The following is a 24,435-nucleotide window of genomic DNA, read 5'->3' on the forward strand; positions in this document are numbered from 1 at the left end:
ACTTAGACTTTGGCCCTGAGCTTGGAATAAATCCAATCAAACTTCATGATCTACAATTCTACAGCTTTTAGTTTTCTGAAAAATTGCCTTGCAGTGTCTCTTACTTCAGACATCAAGCAATAATTGCAGTTTTAAGGTAAACTATATAATCTTTTATAAATGGATAAAAGGTGATGTGCTGCTATCTGAGCGTTTTTAGTTTTTGAAAACTGAACACACATTGAAATATGTACCTCGTTACCATATAGGAATACACAGTCCGATATATGCCAAACATTTAAAGAAATAGCCTCATCACTGTACTACTGAAAATAGATTCAATCCAACTTATACTCATTAGAAAAGTTTTGATGAGCCATTTATCCCACTCTATCTGCCACAGGTCGGAACTGAACCTATTAGTAGGCTATTGCCTACAGAATGAGCAATTACAAAGAGTATGTGCCTAAATAAGTAACACTATGAAATAATGATACTGTTTAGTTAGTGGGTAAAATTAGAAAATGTGCATTTTCTGAGTAATAATACGCATTTCACATTTAAGTCTGAAACGTCTTGCTTACTGAATTCATCAGCGTTCTGCCACAAAATGAGAACTTTGAGGAAAAGAGTAACCTGTTGAAACAGAATCATCAACAACTAGTATTTGTTCATTTGAACATCAGTGAAGATAAATGAACAAACCATAGTAAGTCTACCTTTCCCAGACGTTTGACAGCTCAGATGCAGCCCCCAAGTTCTTACAGTCAGTGTTAGTACGGAAGCGTAAAGCTCCGCCTAATGGATGTGACAGGCCCAACTCCGGGATGATGATTGGTTTTTACATGTTGTATCGGCTTTGCTATACCGGGTCGTGTTGGCGCGAAAGGCTAGGAAGGTGTTCGGTTAACAAAGACTGGGCTTCTCTTTAGATAATTGTGTACCAAAGGAAAACGTGTGAATTGTGGAGGAACGTTATTTTGTTAGTGGTAACTTGGCAGCGATGGCAGACAAAGAAGGTGAGCTGCACAGCGTAGAGCTTTTTGGTGGTCATAGTAATGCTTTTATTTTTCTCAGTGCTCCTTTACTAGCTCATACGGCCTGTAAGGAGTACCTAAAGAAACTGGATGCGCTGGAATTTGAGATTTGTTGTTTCATTCATTGTAATACTGTTTATTATTTCCCCCCATTCGCGGCTGCATTTAAGAGTGGTACTTTCCGTAATCGTAGGCAGTGACTTTGTTTTTAATGGTGGCAATGTTCCTAAACAGATTGGAGTTAAGGGGAAGCACTATAGTATGGGATTAGGACAGTCTGTGGCATGTATGATGCAAAGTGGTGTCAGTGCGCTGTCTATATAGCTTCCATTCTATGTATTTGTAGACTACGTCAGGTGTATTAAGTAAGCCTTTTGAAAATCGCTTGTTGACCCATGTACCCTTGTTAATGGCAGGAGGTTATTGAGAAGTAACGTTGAGAAGTAATACAGCGTGATGTTAGGCTGGGTGACGCGCTTCTTTGGCATCTTGTGTGCTGCTTGTATTGGTGATCGCCATTTGCTTAAATGTTCTGTGACGCTTTGCGCGTGGAAGATCGCAGGGAAGCTCCGGGTGAAGGTTGTTGTATCAGTATTGAGTTTAGTTTATAACGGCTTCGCGGTATGGTGACCTACTAATGACACGTTTATCCAAACCATTTTTTTCTTTTCATAGTAGATTCAAATATTGTTAGGCTAACGACCCAAGTGGCCTTTCTAAGCCTGGCCAAGGTTTCACGTAAGAGTAATGTTGTCCTGCATCCAAACAGGACATTGAGTTTTATAAGCCGTCTTTGTCTATAAGGGACATGGGTGCCAGGCCCGGTGTAAATTTCCTATTCCCCATCCACTTGTCTAGGTTGTGCTTAAACTGGGTAATAAACGAACTCGGCTTCACATGGATGGGAAGTCTGTTTCATAGGGGCAGGCTTGCATGTTCTGTTAAGTCACAGATAAAATTCAGGTCCCAGACCTTGTATTTACTTTTTGACTTACGAATCATAAGTGTGGGATTTGATGATGCCTTCTAAGCCAGGTGTAGTCACCCCGCAGCAATCGGTACGAGACTGAGTAGAGGGAAAGGGCTTTACGGCAAGTTTGTTACAACTTGTATCCTTTTTGAAAGAAACCTTTGAGGTTGTTTTAGTTTCTGTATGTGCCTGGTCAGGTACATACCAAAAGGAGCATTGTACTCTGATCTGATAAGGGCAGAGTATGGTGGGACAGTGACCTCTTTGGACCTATATGTCATGCCCTTACTTATAATTTGCACAACATAAAAGGATTTCCTCACCACTATGGCTATGTGGAAGTAGCTACTGTCTACGTGCACACTCTATCCCTAACCACTGGGTTCATAGGTTCATAGGTTCATACTAGGCTATCTGCCCGAGGGCATTTATAAGCCTAGCAGTATGGGGAACTATACCCATTATTTTGCTGTGCCTCTGTCGAGCAGTGACACTGAGGTAATTCCTGGGGTATATCTGCGATCTCCCATCCATTGGTCAAGATTTCTCTTGAACAAGGCCAGCGAGGTGCTCTGCCTCACATGTACCGGGATTTTGTTCCACAGCATAGGGAGTCTTTGGGTGATGAATCCCCTCCAGCTCCCCCGTCCTATTAATAGCCGTGTCGAGGTTTAAGTCTTTGTGGCTCTGATGGATCTAGATTTTTGAGGTGAAGCATATTCATCAAATCTGGGTTTGACATGGCCTTGTATGTTAGGCAAAGGTCACCTCTGAGCAGCGGTGGCGACTGAATAGAGCTGGAGTTCTTTCAGTCGGGCAGCATAGGACAGATTTTGAGACCCTTTATCCTTTTGGTGAGGAACTTTTGTGGCCTCTCCAGCTGCTGCAAGTGTCGGGTCAGATACATTCCGAATGGGGCATTGTACTCAATCATTGGTCTGATGAGTGATGAGTAAAGGGAGACTATGACCTCCCTTGATCTAGATGAGAATCCCTTCATGATAAGGTGGGCAATGTAGAAGGACTTCCTAACTACTTTAGCTACATGGGTGTCGAATGACAGACTACTATCAACCTGGGTCCCCAGGTCCCTGATAACTTCTTCTGTGCTCAGTGGATTGCCACCTATTTGGTAGCTAGGGGTAACCTTGTTTTCCCGAAGGGTATGACTATGCATTTTTGGCATTTAACTTTAGGCCGTGGCTCTGGCACCAGTTATCCGTTTCTGTGAGACCCTTCTGAAGGATATCTGTGTCAGATGTGTTTTACTATAGGCGCCCAGTTTGCAGTCATCTGCAAACTTTGTCAGCCATAACCCTCCTGTGTTTGCTTGTGCCGAAAAGTAGATGCCAAACAAGAGTGGGCCCAGGACTGAGCCCTGTGGGACACCACTTGTGACAGGCTTTGAGTCTGACATGGCGCCAGCAACTCTGACCCTGTGGGTTCTGTCACTCAGCCAGTTTGCAACCCATCTTGTGATGTATGGGTTAACATTTAAGCTGATGAGTTTTTCAATGATACCCGAGTGGGGTATTGTATGAAGGCCTTAGCCAGATCGAGGTAGGCTGTATGGACTGCCTTTCCCTCATCAATGGCTTTGGTGACTGTTTGAAAAAGTCAACCAAGTTTAAAAGGCATGATCTGCCTTTGACAAAGCCAAACTGGGTTGGATCCAAAGTCTGCAAATTCCCTATGTCTTTATTTATGAGGTCCATTATGATCCTCTCCATGGCTTTGCAGATAAGGCTTGTCAAGCTAATGGGCGGTAATTTCCAGGGTCTGTGGAGGCACCGCCTTTGTGAAGTGGGACCACAGTTGCAGTCGCCACTCCTGGGGTACGTATCCAGAGGTAAGACTTTGATTAAACAGCTGTCCTAGCTGTGGGTTTAATTCCTCATTGAGTTAGACACAGCGGGGACACCATCGGGTCCCATGGATGCTGTGTTTTTGCTTTGGAGAGAGCAGTTCTCACTTGGGCTGGAGATGTTTGGGGGCTGCACTCATTTGGTATAGATATCTCTCCTTTTGGTTTGCACTGAACCTGTCAGCCAGTATGTTGGCAATGTCTGTAGGATCAGTAATCTTCACATCATTTTGAACTAGTTCTGAGCATATCTGGGAGTTTCCTCCTAGGTTTCTAACATAGCTAAAGAAGGCCTTATGATTGTCTTTTGAGTCTTTAGCTATTTTTCTCTCAAATTTGCTTTGGATGATTTTATGAGAGCTCTTAGTTTTTTACTTATAGTGATCAAGGGTGTCTTACCTTTTAAGGATTTTGCTCTATCTTGTAGTAGCTTCCTCCTTTTGTTGTAGAGTTTGTTTATGGCTGGGGTCCACCAGACTGAATGGTACAAAGAGTCTTTGTTTTGCTTGGGATTGCCTTATCCATGCAGTCCTGCAGGTGCTGGTAGAAGGCGTTTGTAAGTGATTCAGCGGCTTGAGTATTGTTTTCCGCCGGCTGGGGGGCCTGAAAGGAGACCACACTAGTCTTTAGAAGTGTACTGTGGTCTTTTTATTTCAGGTGGGGTGGGATGAGGACCTCCAGCGAGATTAGTTTGTGATCTGATCTCACCAGTGAGGGGTATACTTCCAGTGTTGAACATTGTGCTCCCATGTTCGTGATGATGAGATCAAGTATGTTATCTCCTCTTGTGGGGATGGTGACTAGTTGTTCCATGGCATTTGAGTTTATGAATTCCAGGAACTTTTGGGCTAGGGTGTTTGGGCTTGAGTAGTGTTCCCAGTCTATATTAGGGTAATTGAAGTCACCTAGTATGATGGTGTTTGGTGATACATTTATCCCTCTAGTGTTTTCAGGAAGGCCATGTGAGTTTCCTGAGTTTGTGAGGGTGGCCTGTAACATGCTACAATTTGCAGAGCAGTCTTGCCTATGGTTAATTGCACCTGGATGGTCTCCGATGCATACCAGTCTTGAGGTGTGGGTGTCCTTGATGAATATGGATACCCCCTCCTTTCTTGGTATTGTCCGGATTTTGGGGCGGGCATGATATGAGGTAAAACCTGATAGCTGGGTGCTCTCAGGAGCCTTGAACCAGGTTTCTGTCACAGCACAGACATCGATGTTCTCCATACTGAGAAGGGCCTCAGTGCGTGCATTTTGAGATTTAGACTTCTGGCATTGAGCAGCATTACCCTTAGTTTTTTCCTTTTTGTGTTCTAGGGTGGTAGGTTTAGAATTTGAGCCTTGCCTAAAAAGGCACTATGGGGCAAGAGCCTTTGCCTGCCAATATCCGATCAGGTGGACAGTGCAAGCCGTCCCCTTGCAAACAGCGTGGCTTGTCCAGCATGTCATCCCAGGCAGACAGATACTGGATCCCCTTTGAATGACACCAGTGTTTAAGCCAATTGTTAAAGCTGATCATCTTATCTCTGTATTGTGGCATCATTCTTGGTGAAGGTAGGATACTGCTCAAGGTCAGGGTCATACCTGCCTGGGCTACATAATCAGAGAGCTCCTCAATGTCTCTTTTCATGTAGTCCAAGAGAATGCTCTCAGGGTCGCTACACCAAGCGTGGACAATGACTGAGTCATATTTGTACCTGCTGTTGAGAGACCTGAGTGCTTGTTATGTGCGTGATTCTATTCCCGACACACAGCTTACTGTGACCTCTCCTTACTCCAGTCTGGTGAGCGGGACATCAGTGTGTCTGACTATGGAGTCACCAATGACTAGTGTGTCTGCATTGTGTTTGGCCTTAAGGGCTGTGACTGTTTGACACTCTGACTGTGAGGTCTATGTGTTGCGGGTGTTGTGTTCTGAGGTGGTGGTTGTTTGGGTGTCTGCTTTGGTGGCCTCTGCTGTTTTGGTAGATTTTTGATCAGAGCCTCCGAGTATGTCTTTGTGTGTTTGTGTATGATTTGAGGTTGTAATGGTACTATGTGAGACTGGGTCTATAGTGTGTGTGGTAACCTTCTCCTCCTGACTGGTCTTGCCAGTCCTATGTTGAGAGAGCTCAGCCTCCAGTTTGGCAGTATAGTTGCATCTCTCGCATGTATTTGTGTTTTGTGGGAGGAGGAAAACCATTAACACCTGCATGTAAAGACAGGACTCTAACCACTATACTATCTCTGCTTAGTTGACTCTTGGGGGGGGGGGGGTATTCTCAACATGATAATTAGCCATTCTTTGCTGTACCGACTTTGAAGGCACTCATTTTTTCATAAGAAATCTTTGCTTTTTATTCATGCTAGGCTGGAGAATACATATGTTGGTTGAGGTGGGGGCTGGAGAATACATATGTTGGTTGAGATGTGTAGTACTTGTTAAAGGAGCAATCTACAAAATAACTTTTTTTTATTTGTGTTGTATTTATTAAGTAAATGGGTCATAGTACTTTCTCCTGCCATGACCTGGGCCACATAACTTGACCCTAAACATTTGTTCAAATGAAATAAATTGTAGATGTAAGATGACCTGCATTTTATTGTGAATTGGAATTGTATTGAATGATTCCATAGAAAGGTTATATAACATTAGAAAATGAAGCTAACTTTTACTCCAGTTCTCAGTCTGAGTAGGAGATATAATTTCACCTAAATGCATGTTTGAGAGTATTGTTCACAAGATGGCCTGTGTGCCAGCATCTTGGAAGACTCCATGGGAGGTAAGGGAGGGATCAACAGACATTAATTTTATTTTTATTTAACATTTGTTGACCAGGAATGTCCGACTAGGTTCCACAGAGCCTGTTTTCAGCGGAGGCCCGGGGAGAAACGCTCCAGATGCATGTCTTTGGAATGTGGGAGGAAACCGGAGTACCCGGAGGAAACCCACGCGAATACAGGGAGAACATGCAAACTCCACACAGAAGGCACCCCAGCCGAGAATCGAACCGGAGAACCTCTTGCTGTGCATAAAATACCCTTGCTCTTGTATAGTATTTGGGTATTGCAGTGCTAACTGGAATTGCTGACCAGTGGAGGCTGGTTTCAGTCTATTTCTGGTCGTAGTCCAGGCAGTCCACTGTACACTTAATGTTCTGTATTTGGAAATAGTCAAGCGCTGTGTACTGTAGTTATTTCTTAATTCATAACATGTACAGTGGGCTGTCGGGACTATAGTCAGAAATACTCTAAAACCACAGAGTTCATGATTATTTCTCTGGCATATGGTACTGTTCTAGGGACACTACTGTTTCAAGGACAATAAACACAGGTTCTGAGGTTGATTAAAAGAACATACACGCTCAGGATTTTTATTTATTTTATTTGGCATTTGTTTATACTGGGAAAGTCCAACTAGGTATGAGTCCATTTTCAACAGAGGCCTAGGAAGAAAAGCTTCAGAGACAATTGGCAAGATCTTCAGTTACCAAACACAATTGATTGAACACATTTATACATTAAGTCAGTGTTGCACCAGAAAGACGTGTAGAATAGGGATGAGAGAGGAGAGAAATTACAGAGGGGTGAGTAGGGTGATAGGTTGATGGATTTAAAGGGGAATATAAGGGGTATGTATAGAGAGGTAGGAAGAGGAGAAGTAGGATTAGGATAAAGTCTAAATAGGAAAAGATGGAGACAAGAGGAAATTGGATTAAGTAAGTCTAGAATTAGGTTGAGAGAGAGCAGGATTAGGGTAGGTATGTAAGTTAGAGTGAATATGGTTTAATAGGAGAATATGTAATGCAACAAATTTTTGATACGATAGTGGGGAGGTGAGAGGATAGGTTAAGTATTAGAAGAAATTGAAATAGTTTCTTTCGTATAATAGGCATTAAGGATGGAGGAATGTGGTGTGGAGTATAATCGACGAGAGGAAATGTGAGTTAGCTAGAGCATAGGCCAATCCAATTGCTGAACAGGTGATTTCTTGAGTAGCTTTTTGAAAAGAGCAGGATTAACTATAGTTATGATAGGTTGAGGAATTGAGTTCCAGATTTTGGTATTATGGTATAAGTAGAGTCTCCCTGGCACTATTGTTGCTTTTTTATTTTTAGTAATGATTTGATAGAGGAAATTAAGACCCGATTATTGGTATAAGGTTTAAGTAGATTTTGGAGAGCAGTCTCTCTCTCTGGTTGGTGTTCTCAGTTTATGGGCAGTGATGAGCTGGTTATAAGTTGTGAGTAGTTGCAACCAGTTGAGTTGTTGCGGAGCAGAGATGTGGGGAATTTGTAGCAAATTTGTTTTCTTGTAGCACACTTCTAGCTTTGCTAAGTCTGTTTTCTCTAGATTTGGTAAATATAGGAGAGGCATATAGGAGAGTAGGGAGTAAATGGGTTCTGGCAATTGCCTGATGTGTAATGTTAGCAAGAAATGGTTTGGTTCTGAAAAGTGTTCCTAGTTTTGTTGTCTGAGTCAGGTGTTTGTCAAACTTCATATTCAGAACACCTGGCAATTTTGTTTGGGATACCGTAATTGCTGTAGTATTGTTAGTGGAGAAGATATGAAACTAAGATTGAGAAACTATGGGTTTAGAGGGTCTAAAAAGCATAAGTTTGGTTTTGTTTGGATTAAGAACCAAAGAGCCAGGACTCCACAGCAGAGAAAGACCATTGTGTTTGAGGCAAGACCCGTTGCAGTGTGAATTATTGGTAAAAATATTGAAGAGTAGAGGACCTAGAATTGAGCCATGGGGAACCCCCATGGTGACAGGCAAAAGAGATGAGAGCTGTTGTTGCCATCTAACAGCTTGTTGCTGACCAGTTAGGTAATTTTGGAACCATGTTGTAGGTCAGAAAGTTTGGTGAGGAGTTTCTGGTAGGAGACTGTGTCAAAAGCTTTGGACAGATCCAGGAAGATGGATGATGCAAATTTGCTTTCATTTCTGTGTTGGTTAATTGTATTAGTGAAGCTCAGAAGGGCAGTAGTGGTACTATGGTTGGGTGGAAACCGTGCTGTGTATTAAATAGGAAGTTATTCCATAAGAGGTAATTCATGAATTGGATGTGTTTTTTTTCTAATACTTTGGCTAGGGGAGGTAAGATTGGTATAGGTCTATAATTGGGAGAGTTCTATAGAATTGCCTCCCTTGTGAAGTGGCATGATTGATATTTTCCAAATTGATGCAATGTAGTATTTAGAGAGAGAATGGTAAATCAAAATGGAGATAAGAATAGGAGATGACATTAGTTGCTAGTTTTAAGATATTCTGTAGGCAAGTCGTTGGCTGCTAGGGTAGTAGGTTTAAGTGTGCTGAGTTTTTTTAATAGTGTTGGTTTGGGTAGGTTTAAAGGAGAAGCTGTCAGTGGCTTCATTGGGTACAGATGGGACGGATAGAGGAGTAAAGTTATTTTTAGAAAGTGATACTGTAGAATTTGTGAAGTATGTGTTGCATTACTATGCTATCTTGTTTGTGGTTGATGGGTTTGGTGTCGATGGTCGGCCAGGCTGGAGGAGTTTTGCATGGCAGACAAAGAGTTTTTGTGAGTTAATTTGATGTTTTTGCTGAATTTCAGTATAGTAGCTCTTTTTTTGTTTGTCTTGTTTAATCTCTGTTCAAAGTTGTTAGTATTCTTGGTTGAAAGTTTCCTGGTATGCCATTGTGCCCAGGCATCATCTCTGAGTTTAAGTAATAGTTTACTTCCTTTTGTTAACAGAGAGGCATAATTTGGTTTTACTGTTATAGTTCTGGATGGTGCTAGTTTTGTTTATTTTAACAACACTTTCCTTGGCATACTAGTCTATGGCAGTGTCTATGGGTAAAGTCCAGGTACAGAGTTGCAGGATAGAGATGAGAGTTTGAGCATTAGTCTTTAAATTTGTCAATAGGTAGTGTTTTTTGGGGGTTTAAGGTGTTGTCTAAGTAGATAGGTTGGGACGTGTTCACTGATGCTGTAAGGGAGGCAGCCTGAGTAATAAGTGTACGATGGTTTAAGATCCAGTCTAGATTACCTCTTGGTGGTTTTGTCTAATCTGGCTGCAGATTGTATTTTTGATACCTAAATCTGTATTGCAAGTCTCTAGTCCTATCATTTTAACAGTCAAAAGTAATAGTGAAATATGATGCAAACTTGCATGTGATCACCTTCAGTTATAGAAATAAGACACTTGTTGAATAACTGAACAATGTAGCTACAGAAATAATGCTATTGTCACAGTTCACTTGACGTCATTTTATAAAAATGATAGTTGACTCCAGCAAAATCATGTCAGTGCTTGAAAAGATTTCATACTTATCCAGACACACAATCAACTGTTTAATCTCTGAGATACTGGAATAGGGTGACACAACAGCAATATATTGAAAACTGCTCAAAAGAAAAAGAACCATTTCCAGAATCCTAAAGCTACTTGTTATTTAAATTGCTACTTGCTCTGCAGTACAGATGTTCTGGGCTCTGGTCAAGGATAAGTAAGCCTGAAGATACCAATATCTGATTTCAATCTTACTAACGCCAATGATTCAAAATTCACTTATTCTAGCATAACCTCAGACAATGCCTCGGATGGAAGCTACACAAAATAATTTTATGCCCAGATAGATGAATGTACCTTTTTTTAAAGTTGCATTACAAAACAATGCTTAATTGCTCGGAACTTAAGCCAGCACCACCTTCTCTAACCCAGTAGACATACTGGCTAACAAACTCAGTCTTGACTTCACCCTGGATACAAATATTCAAAGCCCATTTATCCCTGAAGACTTTGGATCCCATCGTCACCAAAGATCACATATTAAAGGTGCTCTAAAAGACTAAAAAGAATTCCTCCATTGGACCTGATACACCTGGCTGTTTAATAAATGGTACCAACAAGCCACTCTTTAACCACTGTCTTTATCCCTGAAGTTTGGATGTTGTCATTTGCGATAACCACTCACAAGGATGGCCCTCTCACTGATCCAGAGAATTTCCTGCCCATCAACCTTAGGAGTCTTGTATGCAAAACCATGGTGCATATTATATGACCTAATTCTGTTTTTAATTTCAGAATTAATCTAGACCCACAACAGTTTGTCTTTCAGGGTATATCCTGTCTAATGAACCTGTTTGACTTTGAAAGAATAACACAATCTAGCAATGCTGTACACACAGCATAACTCAACCCAGCCAAGGTTTTTGACAGTATGCTCTATGGGTTAGCGTAGTTAAGTTAAATGCCTAAAAAATGGGTCACTGTGGTAAAATGGAAGCAAATTGGCTAAGGGACAGAACCCACATGGTGTGTGCAGGTAGCAGGTGTCTTGAGTGTGATGGCAACCATTGGTGCTGCACAGGGCTGTGTGCTTGGGACTCCTTTTGTCATTTCTGATCAGATTTTAAACCAAGATCTTTGGCTAACCAAGTTTGTAGACTGCACACACTAGGAGTCATTGTCAGGTCACCCTCTGACATCCAGGACCTGCAACAAGGTATTGCATTTGTAAAGACTTGTTAAGTTGACAACAGGCTTAAATTAAATGATGAAGTGTAACATTGTAGCATTTGTTACACCTTCCCTAATCTCTGCACATGACACAGACAATACCCCACTCCAAAATGAGAATGATGCTGGAGGTCTCTAAATTGACAACTCCCTCTTCTTAGATCATCATGTAACAGAAGTCGAAGTCCTTATTTCATTGCCGAAAGGATGCACTACGTAAATCTTCAGATCTAAAAGTTCATTTTACCATTATATTCTGCATTGATTAGCCCAGCAATTGAATGTTATGTCCACTTTCGAATTTACCCCACTAGACCTATCAAATAACTAGGAAAAACGTAGAGATTTCTAATTAAGCTCAATAGCTTAAAACTCCTAAGCTACCAGAATAGATGTAAGCACAGTCCCTTTGTATGAGGTCATAGGCTATTGAGAGGAGATCTATGTCTCACTTTCTAACCATTAGGGGCTTTGTGGCCAGGGGTCTGTTGTATTTCCACAAATTGTATAGCTTCATAAATAATATAACAAGGGATCTAAAGCAGATAAACAACAAGATGGAGTAACAGGCTCTTTACACACCACCTTCCCCACCTCTGGAATAGATTTTTACAGGAACATTTCAAACAGGAACTGAAAGATTGGACAGCTACTCAGAAATTTAATTCTGGCTTTACTGGCCTGACCATCCTTGAGAGAGGAAGTTCACTGTGGTGGTTACTGGCCAACCACATAGTCACAAGACTCAACTGCCTTGTATTTCCTTTAATCGTATGGTCTGCTGTGTCTCTCTAGAGGAAACTGTGGCTTGCTGGATGCTTGTATTAAATAGTCTAGTATGCTATCATAGCATGTCCACTCCCACACGTACACAGCTGTAGACAGTGGGTGGGGTGCATCATCAAATCACCCATGGCATGTCTTGAGGATGTAGAAGGAAATTGGAGTACTTGGCACAGCCCCATGCACTGGGATGATTTATTTGCAGGCTCTCCACAGAACGTTTCCTAGCTGAGAATTGAACTCGAGAACGAAGCATTCTGAGGCAAAAAATTATGATCGCAGCAATGTTGTATGACTTGTTGCTTTCCAACAGCACACTGCCCCTAGACAAGCAATAGTGACCTTCGTTGCACATCTGAGGTCTGTAAGGCAAGTTAAGGGTGCAATGACCACACCATCCCCAGTCTGGTAAGTCTGCAACCATCCATAAATCTACCTTCCTTGACCTTTTAATTACTAATAGCCCAGAATCTGTTTGTTTCTTGAAACTGTATCCTTTCTCCCTCAGGTGACTTGCCCTATTAGATTCTGCCTCTCTCTTTCAACTCGCAACGAAAAGCCAACAAAGATTTCTACTCCAAAGCATGAAAAGTATCTTATCTAAGGAGGGGCTATCAACAGGTGGACTAGGTGCGCATTCTGCCATTTTCTATTCCAAATATAGCAGCTGCCACTCTTAAGTGCTGTGATAGAGCTACAAATTGCACATTTCCCTCTCATCATGTAATAACTAGTTTTTGGCCCTGGCCTTTTGATAAGCCACAAACTGAAAGCTTTACTCAAACTTGTAAACAGAGCCTGGATTACCTGTTTAAAAAAATTTGTCCTTTATAGCCCAAAAAAGATTATTGCATTGTGTCCTATCGTAAACAATATTTTCCCATTGAAAACAGAGTTGGTATGAACAACAGTACACATTTCTCTTTCTTTGCAACTCTTATGTTGAGAACGCATCTGGCAGCTTGTTGAAATACAAGAGAAGTGCTGGGATTAATAGTCAAATAGCATATAGTGAAGCACTAATGTGTGGCTGTGGTAATGGTGCAAAAATTCAAAAGACAAATGTGTAGTGCATTTGCTAACAGCTTGGGCAGCCCACTATATGCAAGTCCCCTTTTCAGGAGCACTGTCTGAGCCAAGTCACTTCACCTGAGTCACAAAATAAGTCCGGGGGGAATTGAAACTTGCACTACAGGAAACAAAACGGCTCATAGTCTTGCTTATCTCACTGAATACCAGACAAACTATTGTAGCCAAACACAGTGCATTTCACAACTAAATGTGTACCCGTAGTTAAATTATTAACATTGACCTGCATGCTCTCCAGTTTTTTCACAGCCAGATAGAAACGAGCAACAAAACAGACCGTGCCTCAAGAAGAACATGGCTGGTATGATTGTGTGTGTATATATAATATGTAATACACACACAGTACCATCAATTATAGCCACTTTATATGACTGCACACCTCTGTCTGGTTGAGATCAAGTTACTGAATACATTTATAAATGACCCAGAAATGTATCTGTTCGTTGATGTCAGAAACATACAGTGCAACCCACTGTGAAATCCTTCTGCAACTTCTTAGCTCAAGAATCAGAGGCAAAGGCACTAAAATTAGGAGCAAATTTTACATATTTCTCTAATGTACACAAAGTTGCCAGGATAAGAGTTGCATTAGTGTGTGTTCTTGTAAGATCTAAAGCCTGAAACATGCGTGCCTGTCATTTAGTGGCTGCAGTCCACAGAAAGTCACATTTTACAAGGAGCAGGCCAAAATACATCTCCACTTCATTGCTCAAGAATTCTGGACAAAGGCAAAATGAATGGGGGGGGGGCAAAGACCCTAAAAGGGACGCATTTTGAATATGTACTTTCATTTGTTAAACAGGTAAGACTAACTGGGCAAAATGCCCATTTCCAAGGGCAGCCAAGAGCACTGTCAATTTGTTCAAGTCACACAATGTGAAATGGAGGTAGAAGGATTTAAAACTGTAATTTTGATTACAGGAAGCAGTTCATTAGCAGGTGAGAGCCTGAAGTACATAAAACTGTAATTTACTTAGTTAACATGTGTGACTACCGTACCCTGGCGCAGCAATCAAGGAGCCTCAGTCCTCACCACTAACACCAGGGAGGTCGTCTCATAGAAGAGGGGATAACTAATACACACAGTAAAGTACAATTTCACTTAAGTGCACACGGAGATCAGTCAGTCTGGGGCTGGTTGCTCCCTTGCTCTCCAGGTCATCAGTAAGACTTCCCACTGGCACAGCTATAGGGTCCAGATCTCAGCCTAGCTGGCAAGCTAACCTCCAGTACCCCCTCTGTCCAACCAGGACTTCGTGTCCCTGCCCAGGTAGCTGACACACCACACACACTTTGTGTGGTTGTATAACCACTTCTCAGACCCTCCTGGGAAAAAGGCTGGCACAGGTTCTCCAGCTGTGCCCCTTTACCCAGGCTATATGGTCGTAATTACTGCCACCACCAGCTAATACATATCAGTTACTCAAAGGCCCTTAAAAGGGTGTCCAGTTATTACTGTGCAATATTATCTAATGGTAGTATGACTAACAGTCAAGGCTTACTTTAGAGTGGCCTATTACAATAACCTATAAATATGCAATGTACTCGAGCTTATCTCTACACAAAGCAGCCACGGGTAGAAGGTTTTAAAAATATTTAATAATCAATAATTAAAACACAAGACAAAACTACTACACCACAGAGATATCTAAGAGTTGGAGATCACACAAACTTAAAATAATACAGTAGGACAGGTCTGATTTCAAAGAAAAACACCTAATTAATCTTTACTAACTTTGACTATTCTTACAAGAAATCACGGTGCTAAAACGTACATGTGAGCACAAGGCAGAGTGCTGATAAGTTAGATGTCCAAAGTCAAAATGTTTTCCAGTCTCTTGTGAGAAGTAGTATTTAAACTTTATTAACAAACATGTCTCTAAGGCCTTCCCAGATTATATCATTTTTGACACTTAGGTTTTCCCAGTGTTCATATTGCATTATCTTAACACCTGGTCTGAGTTCTCAGGCCACAAACTGCATTATTTAGCAATCTAACACCTGCACAGAAACTTACAACAATTTAGAAGACATTCCCCATGTATATTCTAGCAAACTAGAGCTATAAAGCACCTTCCACATCTAAATTCTGGTCATAAATTTTACCCTTTAAACAATGGGCATGAAACCTTTATCCAGACGCACTGGAACCGACTTGTAAAACATTAAAGAGATTCATAAGATCTTTTCAACTTAGAGACATTTGAAATACTTGGCTTGGTTTTCCTTACAGCAGATGGCAATGTTGCAACAATCTTGAAGTTCACATTTTACAGTGTTTTCTTACATTTAAAAACACAAGCCTGTATTTTACATTTATTTATACAGTTGATAGAATTTATGTATCAAATTCTGTTTGACTAGTCTGGCAGCCTTTGCCCATCTATCCCCAATCGTCACAACATGCATGGACATTTTCTAAACAGTAAGAACTATGAAACTGACTAATCTTCAGGTATTTGCCAGAAAAATCAAATTAAGTCTGATGGTTGGTGCCAATAATCAAGTCTCCAAGCTCTTGATGAGCTGCTTCTTGTAGTCAAGGGTACAGGGCTTGTTCCAGCTGCTTGTTTGTGGGTCTCTGAACTCATCACTTAAATGGACAGTGCTCCTTGCTTGTCCCTGAAAAGTGGGTGTAGTAAAAGGAAATATAGAAGACATAATCCCAACCCAAAGAAGTCCATTTTTCTGAATCATAACTGTGAAATTCTAATGGCGTTGACTAATTTCCAGTACTTTACTGAAAATCCAAGGTAGATGGAGTGACATCTGGTCCAACATAAGAGATCTATATATGAAGTGCATATAAGGGCAGTCGACTCTCGCACTCTCTCCACACTTTAAATTGTATCACTGTAGTAGAAAATGAGCATTGGCGGCACACTGGCTTTTGCATCCTTTTATAGTAAGGGAAAAAAAAAACTACGGCAGTGGAATTCCTAAAAGGGGGGGAAAATTTCCTGTGGACTCTTGGCTTCCGATTTGACTGTGAAAAGCTCCAGTGAGTTTCTTATTAGCTTGAATGCATTGCATCTGTAGATAGGCAAGTACTAGGCTAGCTGCTCTTGCGGGCCATTGTAAGCTCAGCCGTTTTCCATTTTTGTGCTTGAAATGACCTATTCCATTTGGTTTTAGATTGGCCTTGCCCATCTCACTGTGGATAATTGTATATTAGCCCAAATAAGAATAACTGGGTTCATACCATAGATAATTTGAGGGGACCATGTATGGAATATAGCATTTATGAGCTGTCTGTCTGTTAGTAGTATAGGGGACAGTTGGGGGTACATTTTTCAGTTTCCCAGTCATAGATCTAAGTTGTGCTTGAAAATGGATAGGGATGAACTCTGCTTTTTGTAGATGGGGGAGTATTCCACAGCAGTGGTATCCTCTCTGAAATATGTACCGGTCCCTCCAAGCTGTTCTGTTGTTACAGAAGGGGTTTCGATCCGTATACTGAGAATTTTGATTACATTTTACTTGCTGATGTGCAGTAAATCCATTCATAATTGGTCTGGGGATGCCTTGTATTCCAGGCACAGGTCAACTCTTAGCAGTCTGTAGGTTACTGAGTATAGTGACAGGGTTTTGAGTCTGTTCACGTAGGACATGTTTCGGCCTTGTATCCTTTTTGTAAGATGTCTCTCTGGGTGTTCCAGTTGTTGTGTGTTTGGACAGATGCATGCTAAAGGGGGCATTATGTTCAATGATTGGCTGAATGAGGCTGAGTAAAGGAAGACAATGACATCTCTAGATCACAATCCCTTTATTAATAAGCTGTGCACTATAGGAGAATTTTCTTAAAACAGTAGACACGTTGGTCAGTTAGGTCACTGTCCACATAAGTTCCCAAATCCCGAGCTTGTGGGTCAGCTGTTAGGTTAGTATCATCGGTGTGACAGTTCTTTGGGTTAGATGACTTCCCCAAAGGATACAGTAATGCTTTTTTGTATTTAGTTTCAGATCATGATTTTAGCATCAGTTATTTGAGACTAACCTTCCTGCAGGATGGCAAAGTCATTTGGGGATTCTTTGACTGCTCCTTACAGTCATCTGCAAATTTAATCATCCCTTTGGTATTGGGTTTTTACTTCAGAAAATTAGATGCCAAACAGAAGAGTTCCCAACACAGAGCACTGAGGGACCCTACTGATGACTGGTCTCTCTGTGGAGGTAACTTCACCTATTTTGGTTATCTGCTAATAATCAGTAGTAGTAATGATTTGAGCAGATGTCCAAAACAGAAGAGTGGACGACCCTATTTAGTCTAATACGGCTGTAGTGACAAGTGTTAGGCTCCCCTGTGGGGTGGGGTCCAGTTATGTGCAAATGGAGTAAGACTAGTCCTGCATACACATACTGCTTTTGCTAGGCCACCAAATATAGCAACTTGTATGCAGTTCGGATTGTGATAGCTGCAATTTCTTTCACTTTCTATCTTGTCACTCTTAAAATACATTATACCCCCTCTGCCAAACATGCAAGTATACGGCACTAGTTTTAAACAGATTTCAACAATAACATTACATTGTATAACTCTGCTTGTGCTATACCAGTGACTGTCGACTAAACATGATCAAATAAGAGCAAGGATGGATAATTTTTATCCACATATTCTCTATACCCATCAATTACAGCTTCTATACTGACTTTGTTTTTGCCGCAGTCGGACATTTTGAGGTATACTATAACAATCACATTAATGTACTTGGAAGTTTGTTTTACACAAACACAGGAAAGTATTCTATCTTATCACACAGATGTACACTTTTCCTGCAAAGCCAGATTAGTGTCTATTTAAACTGAGCAAACAAGATTATTTTCATCTAAAGGTGTAGCCCCCACCCATACCTCTCAACTTCGCACAAGAATTCTGGAGAGGGCTAAAATTAACAAGAGAAACAAATAGCCAAAATCAGGGACAAACTTGAAAATTGCTTTTTGTAAATTTAGCTGCTAGAACAGGTTTCACAATTTGTCTTTTCGGCTTTTCCCAGTTAGGGGTCGCCACAGCAGAACTCCGGTCCACTAATGATTGGCCGTAGATTTTTACGGTGCTGAGTTGCCAGCTCTATGGCCAACCTTCAACGAAGGCATGCCCATTCACGCATGTTTTTCGTAATGCCACTCGACCGCGGGGTGGACATGGCAGACTCCTCACAGAAGGCACTCCAGCCGAGAATCGAATGGGAGAACCTCATGCTGTGAGGCAACAACGCTGCCGCACCACTGCGGATTATCAGGTTTCACATTAACGTACATTTTCTGAAGGATATGAAGTCTAAAACTTAAATCTTATTTATTGTAATCAATTCATCAGGAAACCACACATTCTGTGAAGAACATATCAGGTAAATGTCTGGACAGATGAGAGGTATGCTCCCACCCGACCCGGAAGTTGTAGCCACTTATGTGCACCTTGGACATCTGATTGCAGTAAAAATGGCCATGCAATGAAATTCATCTTTGTTCCACAGAACAAGTAGTCACAGTTTTTCTGTGTTGCTTCACACAAATCATATTAATCCTGAAAAGGCAAAATATTGAGTAAACAGCAGTCGGTGTCCTTCACAAACAAACACAGCAATTTTAGCTAATATGTGTAAACTAAGATCTTTTTTTCTTTTATAAAATTAAAAATAATGACCACACAGTAACATTGTTCTCTTGTATCTTGTGTAGAATAGCAGGTTATGTTTCCATGCATTTTCCAGAAGATATGAAGTCCGAAACTCCAAATGTCTCTCGTTTAAGCCCTAACTTTGAGAGGATTTCTGTCTATACACACTGAGCAGAGTGGAGGAGGGGTGTTGACTACAGCTGTGATCTGAGATCTACAAGTATCCTGTTTTTTGATTATTTATACTGATTATTGTTTCTAGCAATTTAGATTAGATATATCTATATATAGATCACTTTTATGTATTTATTTCAGTTTAACCGGGAAAGTCCATTGGGCAAAGGTAGCCCGTTTTCAATGGAGGCCCAAGGAGAAAAGCTCCAGACAGACAATATACGCTGTTAGTACAGCATATGAGAACAACAGTTTAACATTCAATATACAGCAAGGCAAGATTTTACATATCTTGAAATATGAGCCGAGTCAATCACTTATAAGATATTAGCAAACACAATAAATTTATGTTCATTTAATACACTACATGTATTTAGGCAAAGGAATTTTAGAGAGATGAATTGAAGCAGTGGCAGAGATTAGAGTAGAATAGAATAGGGATAGGCATCAGGAATCTGGTAGGATGGGTACAGGAGCACTCCCAGAGGGAGTAGAGTAAGGTTTTAAAGGATGGTGGTAGGTTAGGGGTAGTTCTAATGTAAGGGGGAAGAGAGTTCCATAATCTGGCAAGGGAGAATGATAGAAGTTGCCCTGGTGCGTGCAAATGCTCGTAAAGTTCTAAGAGGTTCTGATTTGTGGATCTAAGTGTTCTATGTGACTGGTGAAGTTTTAGGGAAGAGGAGAGTGATGGACAGTTAGGTTTGAAAATTAGCTTGTATGCTGTAGTCGAATGAAATTTAAGGTAACTTCGGAGTTCCAACCAATTTAGAGCATGTAGGGAGTTGCAATGGTGAGTAGAGGATCCTGTAGCAAACTTTGAAATTTTGTTATAACATGAGTAAAGTTTAGATTTTAGGGATGATTGGAGGTTAGAGAGTAGTGGAGCTCCATACAAAAGGGAGGGTAGGAGGTAGGTGGTAGATGGGAGCTGTGTCCTGTGTCGATTTTGACGAGTCTTTTTAATATTGGTTTATAGGTGGATATCAAATTTTAGCTGCTGTCTAGAAGACTGAAGATGGTAGCGCCTGTGTCGATTAAAGTATACCAAGTTTTTGACGAGTCTTTTTAATATTGGTTTATAGGTGGATATCAAATTTTAGCTGGTCATCGATAACTCCCAGAAGTTTTGTATGGGGAACTATTTCAATAGTGGTTTTGTTTAGGCTAAGTATAGAGAAGGATGCTTTAAGGGGGATAATAATGAACATTTGCAGATTCTGATGAAATCCTCAGGAGGGGATGAAAGCGCTCAATCTGTATCTGTATTTTTAACTGTGGAATAAAAGACTGTAAAGCGATTCCAGGCATCAACAGTGCTTTATTGGATTTATTGGTGGACTTTTCACTGTTGGGTTCTCTTTGTTGTGATTTAATAGAGAGGGATGCTTTGTCAGCAGCAGTATGTCTAGAAGGGGTAAAGATAATTATTTTAGATTTTTTTCATTGCCTGCTCCATAGTTTTTAGTGCATTTTATTGCTATTAACTAATCTGCATGGGTAACTGATTTGTTTGCATTTAAAAGCATTCTGTAGAGTCTCTTTGCTCCTTTATCTGTTTAAAAACTTTTATTTTGTGGCTTTCTGTAGTGCTTACTGTCTAAAGAGTGCAGGCTAATGGCTTTAGTATTGGTCCCCACCCTTCTTCCCTGTTCGTGTCTTGTTATACTTGGTGGCTTTGCAGTTGCCCGTCCCTAGTGTAAATGTGGTCTGGGACACGCCTCTCAGTCTAATGTCATTAGCTAATTCTACCTAATACAGAGAGAACATCTGAGAAGGCATTCTGTTTCTCCCTTTTCCCTTTCAAAAAAAATGCCTGAATCTCCTTGTGTTCTGACTGTGCTTCTCAAACATTTTGGAATATTTTAGAGCATAACTGTAATTGCCTTAATATTGCTACAACTCAAGTGCTCCACTTTGCACTGCATCTGAATTGTTTGTGTGTTTTAGCTGCTTTTCTGTATATATATAGACTAGCTGCTACTTCTGCTGTATTACTGCCTCTTAAATCATTTTTCAGTTGTGCACTTGCCTTGCTTCATTTAAAAAGTTTTAAATTGCTAATTTTGTAGAGTTTTAATTGCATTTACTGTTTAGGACTACGCACTCGTGTGTTAGTCTTTTCTGTGTTTTGTTTACTGTATTATTGCATTGTTTAGCCTGTTTTAACAACAAAAAAAAAATACTATCTTGTTTGCTCGTTTCCCACCTTTCCTAGCCAGTCCATATCCCAAGCTTTGCTTGTCTCAGGACTTTATTTTCTGTGTTCAGAGCTATCCAGACCTTGCTGTGGTAGAGGGAAGTCCTACTGCTTGCCAGTGGGCGTGGTGAGCATTGTACTGCCTATGTAACGCTAAAGGAGTGGTTTCCAGCTCTGAAATTGTAATTTTATTAGCCTTTTTGGGCTGATTTCTATCCCTTTCAACTTTCTGGCTTAAAAACGTGTGTGTTTGCACATTTTTCGCATCGTGCAGCAGTGCGAGGCTAGTATTCCCGATGCCAGAAAGTCTGCTCTTCAAATTTTCCCCTTAGAACTAGCTGGTTTCTCAGTAGTAGTAGTAGCACTAAAATCTGAACCCCTGTGACTAGCACTTGCTCTAGAACCTGCTGGAAAGCACTAGGAAGCCTGAAACTGATAGAAGCACTCTGCTCTCCTTGTCAATAAGGATAAATTAATCGTAGGCACTAAACAGCCTATAATTACAAAGTACCTTGTAAAGGTAAGGGAAAACAGCTCTTATACTTTGTTAAAAAAAAAAAAAAAAAAGCACCTAAACAGGCATGTCCAAGGGCCAGCTTCTGGTGAATCTGGGCATACTGGGGCAGTGCGGCAACTGCCTCATGTACACAGACAATCCTCTCCTCCTACCACCTGTGAGAGATGCATTTACATAGCCAAACTGGAAACAAAGCTCTCTCCGGCCAAGATTGTGTTACAGTCAAGAGGAGAAGGTTAACACCTGCACTACACCTCAAGCAACTCCTAGCCCTTCAACACCCACACATAGCAACACTAAACCCACATATGCGGAGGCCCTTAACATTAACCTGCCCAAGCAACAAGGACCTCCAAAGCTGAAACGCAAACAAACACCAGTCACAACCAAAGTGACACACAGCTCAGAACACCAGTGTGCCACCCAACAATAGCCCATAAGGCAAGACAATGTACCCAACAGGTGACTATAGTTAGGCACACTGATGTCCCACTCACCAGGCTGAACAAGGAGAAAATTACAGTCAGCTGCTTGTCTGGTGCCAGGATCTGCCACATAACGCATGCACTGAAGTCACTCCACAACAAGTCCAAATACGACTCTGTCCATGCTGGAGTTAATGATTTGGGTGTGTAGTCCTAAACAGTAAATGCAATTAAAATTCTACAAAATTAGCAATTTAAAACTTCTTTTTAAATGAAGCAAGGCAAGTGCACAACTGAAAAACGATTTAAGAGGCAGTAATACAGCAGAATAAGTAACTAGTCTATATATACAGAAAAGCAGCTAAAACACACAAACAATACCTCCCTGGACTACATGAAAAGAGACATGGAAGAGCTCTTGGATCATGTGGCCCAGGCAGGTATGACCCTAGCCCTGAGAAGCATCCTGCCTTCGCCCAGAATGATACCATAGTATAAGGACAAAATGATCGACTTCAATTGCCTAAGCTTCTGGTGCCCTTCAAAGGGGATCCAGTATCTATCTGTCTGCTTGGGAAGACATGATCGACAAACCATGATGCTTTGCCAGAGATGGTCTGCACCTGTCACCCGTGGGATTCAGGTTAGTGGCTAAAGCTCTTGCCACCCCTATGGTGCCTTTTTTAGGCAAGGTTCAAAGGATAAAACCAACACCGTAACCGATACAAGCATGCAAAATCTGAAGGTAATGCTACTCAATGCTAGAAGTCTAAACCTCAAAATGCACTCCCTCGCAGTACTCCTAAAAATGGAGAACATCGATATCTGTGCAGTAACTGAGACCTGGTTCAAGGCTCCAGAGAGCACCCCTGCAATACCAGGTTACAACTCTTACCACACTTTTCGGCCACAAAACTAAGACCGAAACACTAAAGGTGAAGGAGTGTCCATATTCACACCTCCAGGCTAGTTGCCCAACACAATGCATCTGAAATTCTCCAAGTGCAACTAACACTAGGTATGACTGCAGTCCAAATTGTAGCTTGCTACAGGTCCCCCACCATGCCCCAAGATTCTCACTACACCTTTCTAAACATACTGGAAAATATTAAGATACAACCAAACACCCTATTACTAGGTGATTCCAACTACCCTGCCATTAACTGGGAAAACTACTCGGGTACCAACTCCTTTTCCCAACGGTTATTAGAATTCATAAATTCCAACGCCTTGGATCAGCTAATCCATTGTCCCACCAGGGGCTCCAATATCCTAGACCTGGTCATTACCCACATGGGAGATGCTCCACACCAGTGGTCACCCCCTCATTGGTCATGTCTGACCATAAGCAAATCACCCTTGACATCCACATCCCACCCCCCAGTAAGGAAACCTCCTTAAAATTTTCCAAAGCCAACTTCAGACGTGACCAACTTCAGGACACCCATGCAGACGGGATCTGAAAGTTCGACTGCAGAATCCTACACTAAAGCACTGTATGAGCACATCCACTCGTGCATGAATCGTGCCATCCCAAATCGAACCAAAATGCTTTTCTCCAAAAAAAGGAAGCCAATCTGGTGATCCCCTGCTATAAACAAACTACACAACAGACGGAAGAAACTGTTGCAGAAAAGAGGAAAATCCCAGGATGCAAAAAACTCCCTCACCAGCCTCGGTAAGAAGCTGAGATCCCTCATAAAATCCTCAAAAGCTGGTTACGAAAATAAAATTGCCAAAGATTCCAAAGACCTCCACAAGTCATTCTATAGTTATGTCAAGAATCTAAATGGCAATGCTCAGATCTGCTGTGAGCTACAACAGAATGGCATTAAATATACTGATCCCAAGGATATTGCCAATATCCTGGCAGATTGATTTTAGTGCCAACTTCAACCCCCTCTCACCCCCTAAAGGGCCCATCTCAATACCAAAAAGATTGCCAAATTCCGGTAATCACAGCCACACAGGTAGAAACCGTACTCTCCAAAGCTAAGAATACAGCATCCATGGGACCAGATGACATCCCAGGCTGTGTACTACATGAACTACAAAATGAACTGGCACCTCACCCAAGTGTCATTTATTCATAGCCTCACCTCAGGCTTCGTGCCCACTGAGTGGCGCACAGCTACAGTTATCCCACTCCCCAAGGGGGGATCTGCCTTGGATCCCGGGAACTACCGTCCCATCAGTCTGACAAGCCTGATCTGCAAGGGCATGGAACGCATTATCATGGAACTTATAAACAAAGACATTGGCCACCTTCAAACACTGGACCCCACCCAGTTTGGGTTTGTGAAGGGCCGATCT

General features: G+C 41.4%; 1 protein-coding gene across 1 annotated transcript in view; it reads left to right on the forward strand.

Annotated features, from left to right (window-relative positions):
* Positions 1-722: 722 nt before the first annotated feature.
* Positions 723-24,435, forward strand: part of RBBP4 (RB binding protein 4, chromatin remodeling factor) — a 677,648-nt gene continuing 653,935 nt past the window's right edge. The window contains 1 exon segment of the mRNA XM_044059943.1: positions 723-998. Within this exon segment, the coding sequence (XP_043915878.1) occupies positions 983-998 (16 nt within the window). The 5' untranslated portion in view covers positions 723-982.

This window comes from Protopterus annectens, chromosome 1.part2 (assembly GCF_019279795.1).
Source record: "Protopterus annectens isolate FY-2018-M chromosome 1.part2, PAN1.0, whole genome shotgun sequence".
Lineage (NCBI taxonomy): Eukaryota > Metazoa > Chordata > Ceratodontiformes > Protopteridae > Protopterus > Protopterus annectens.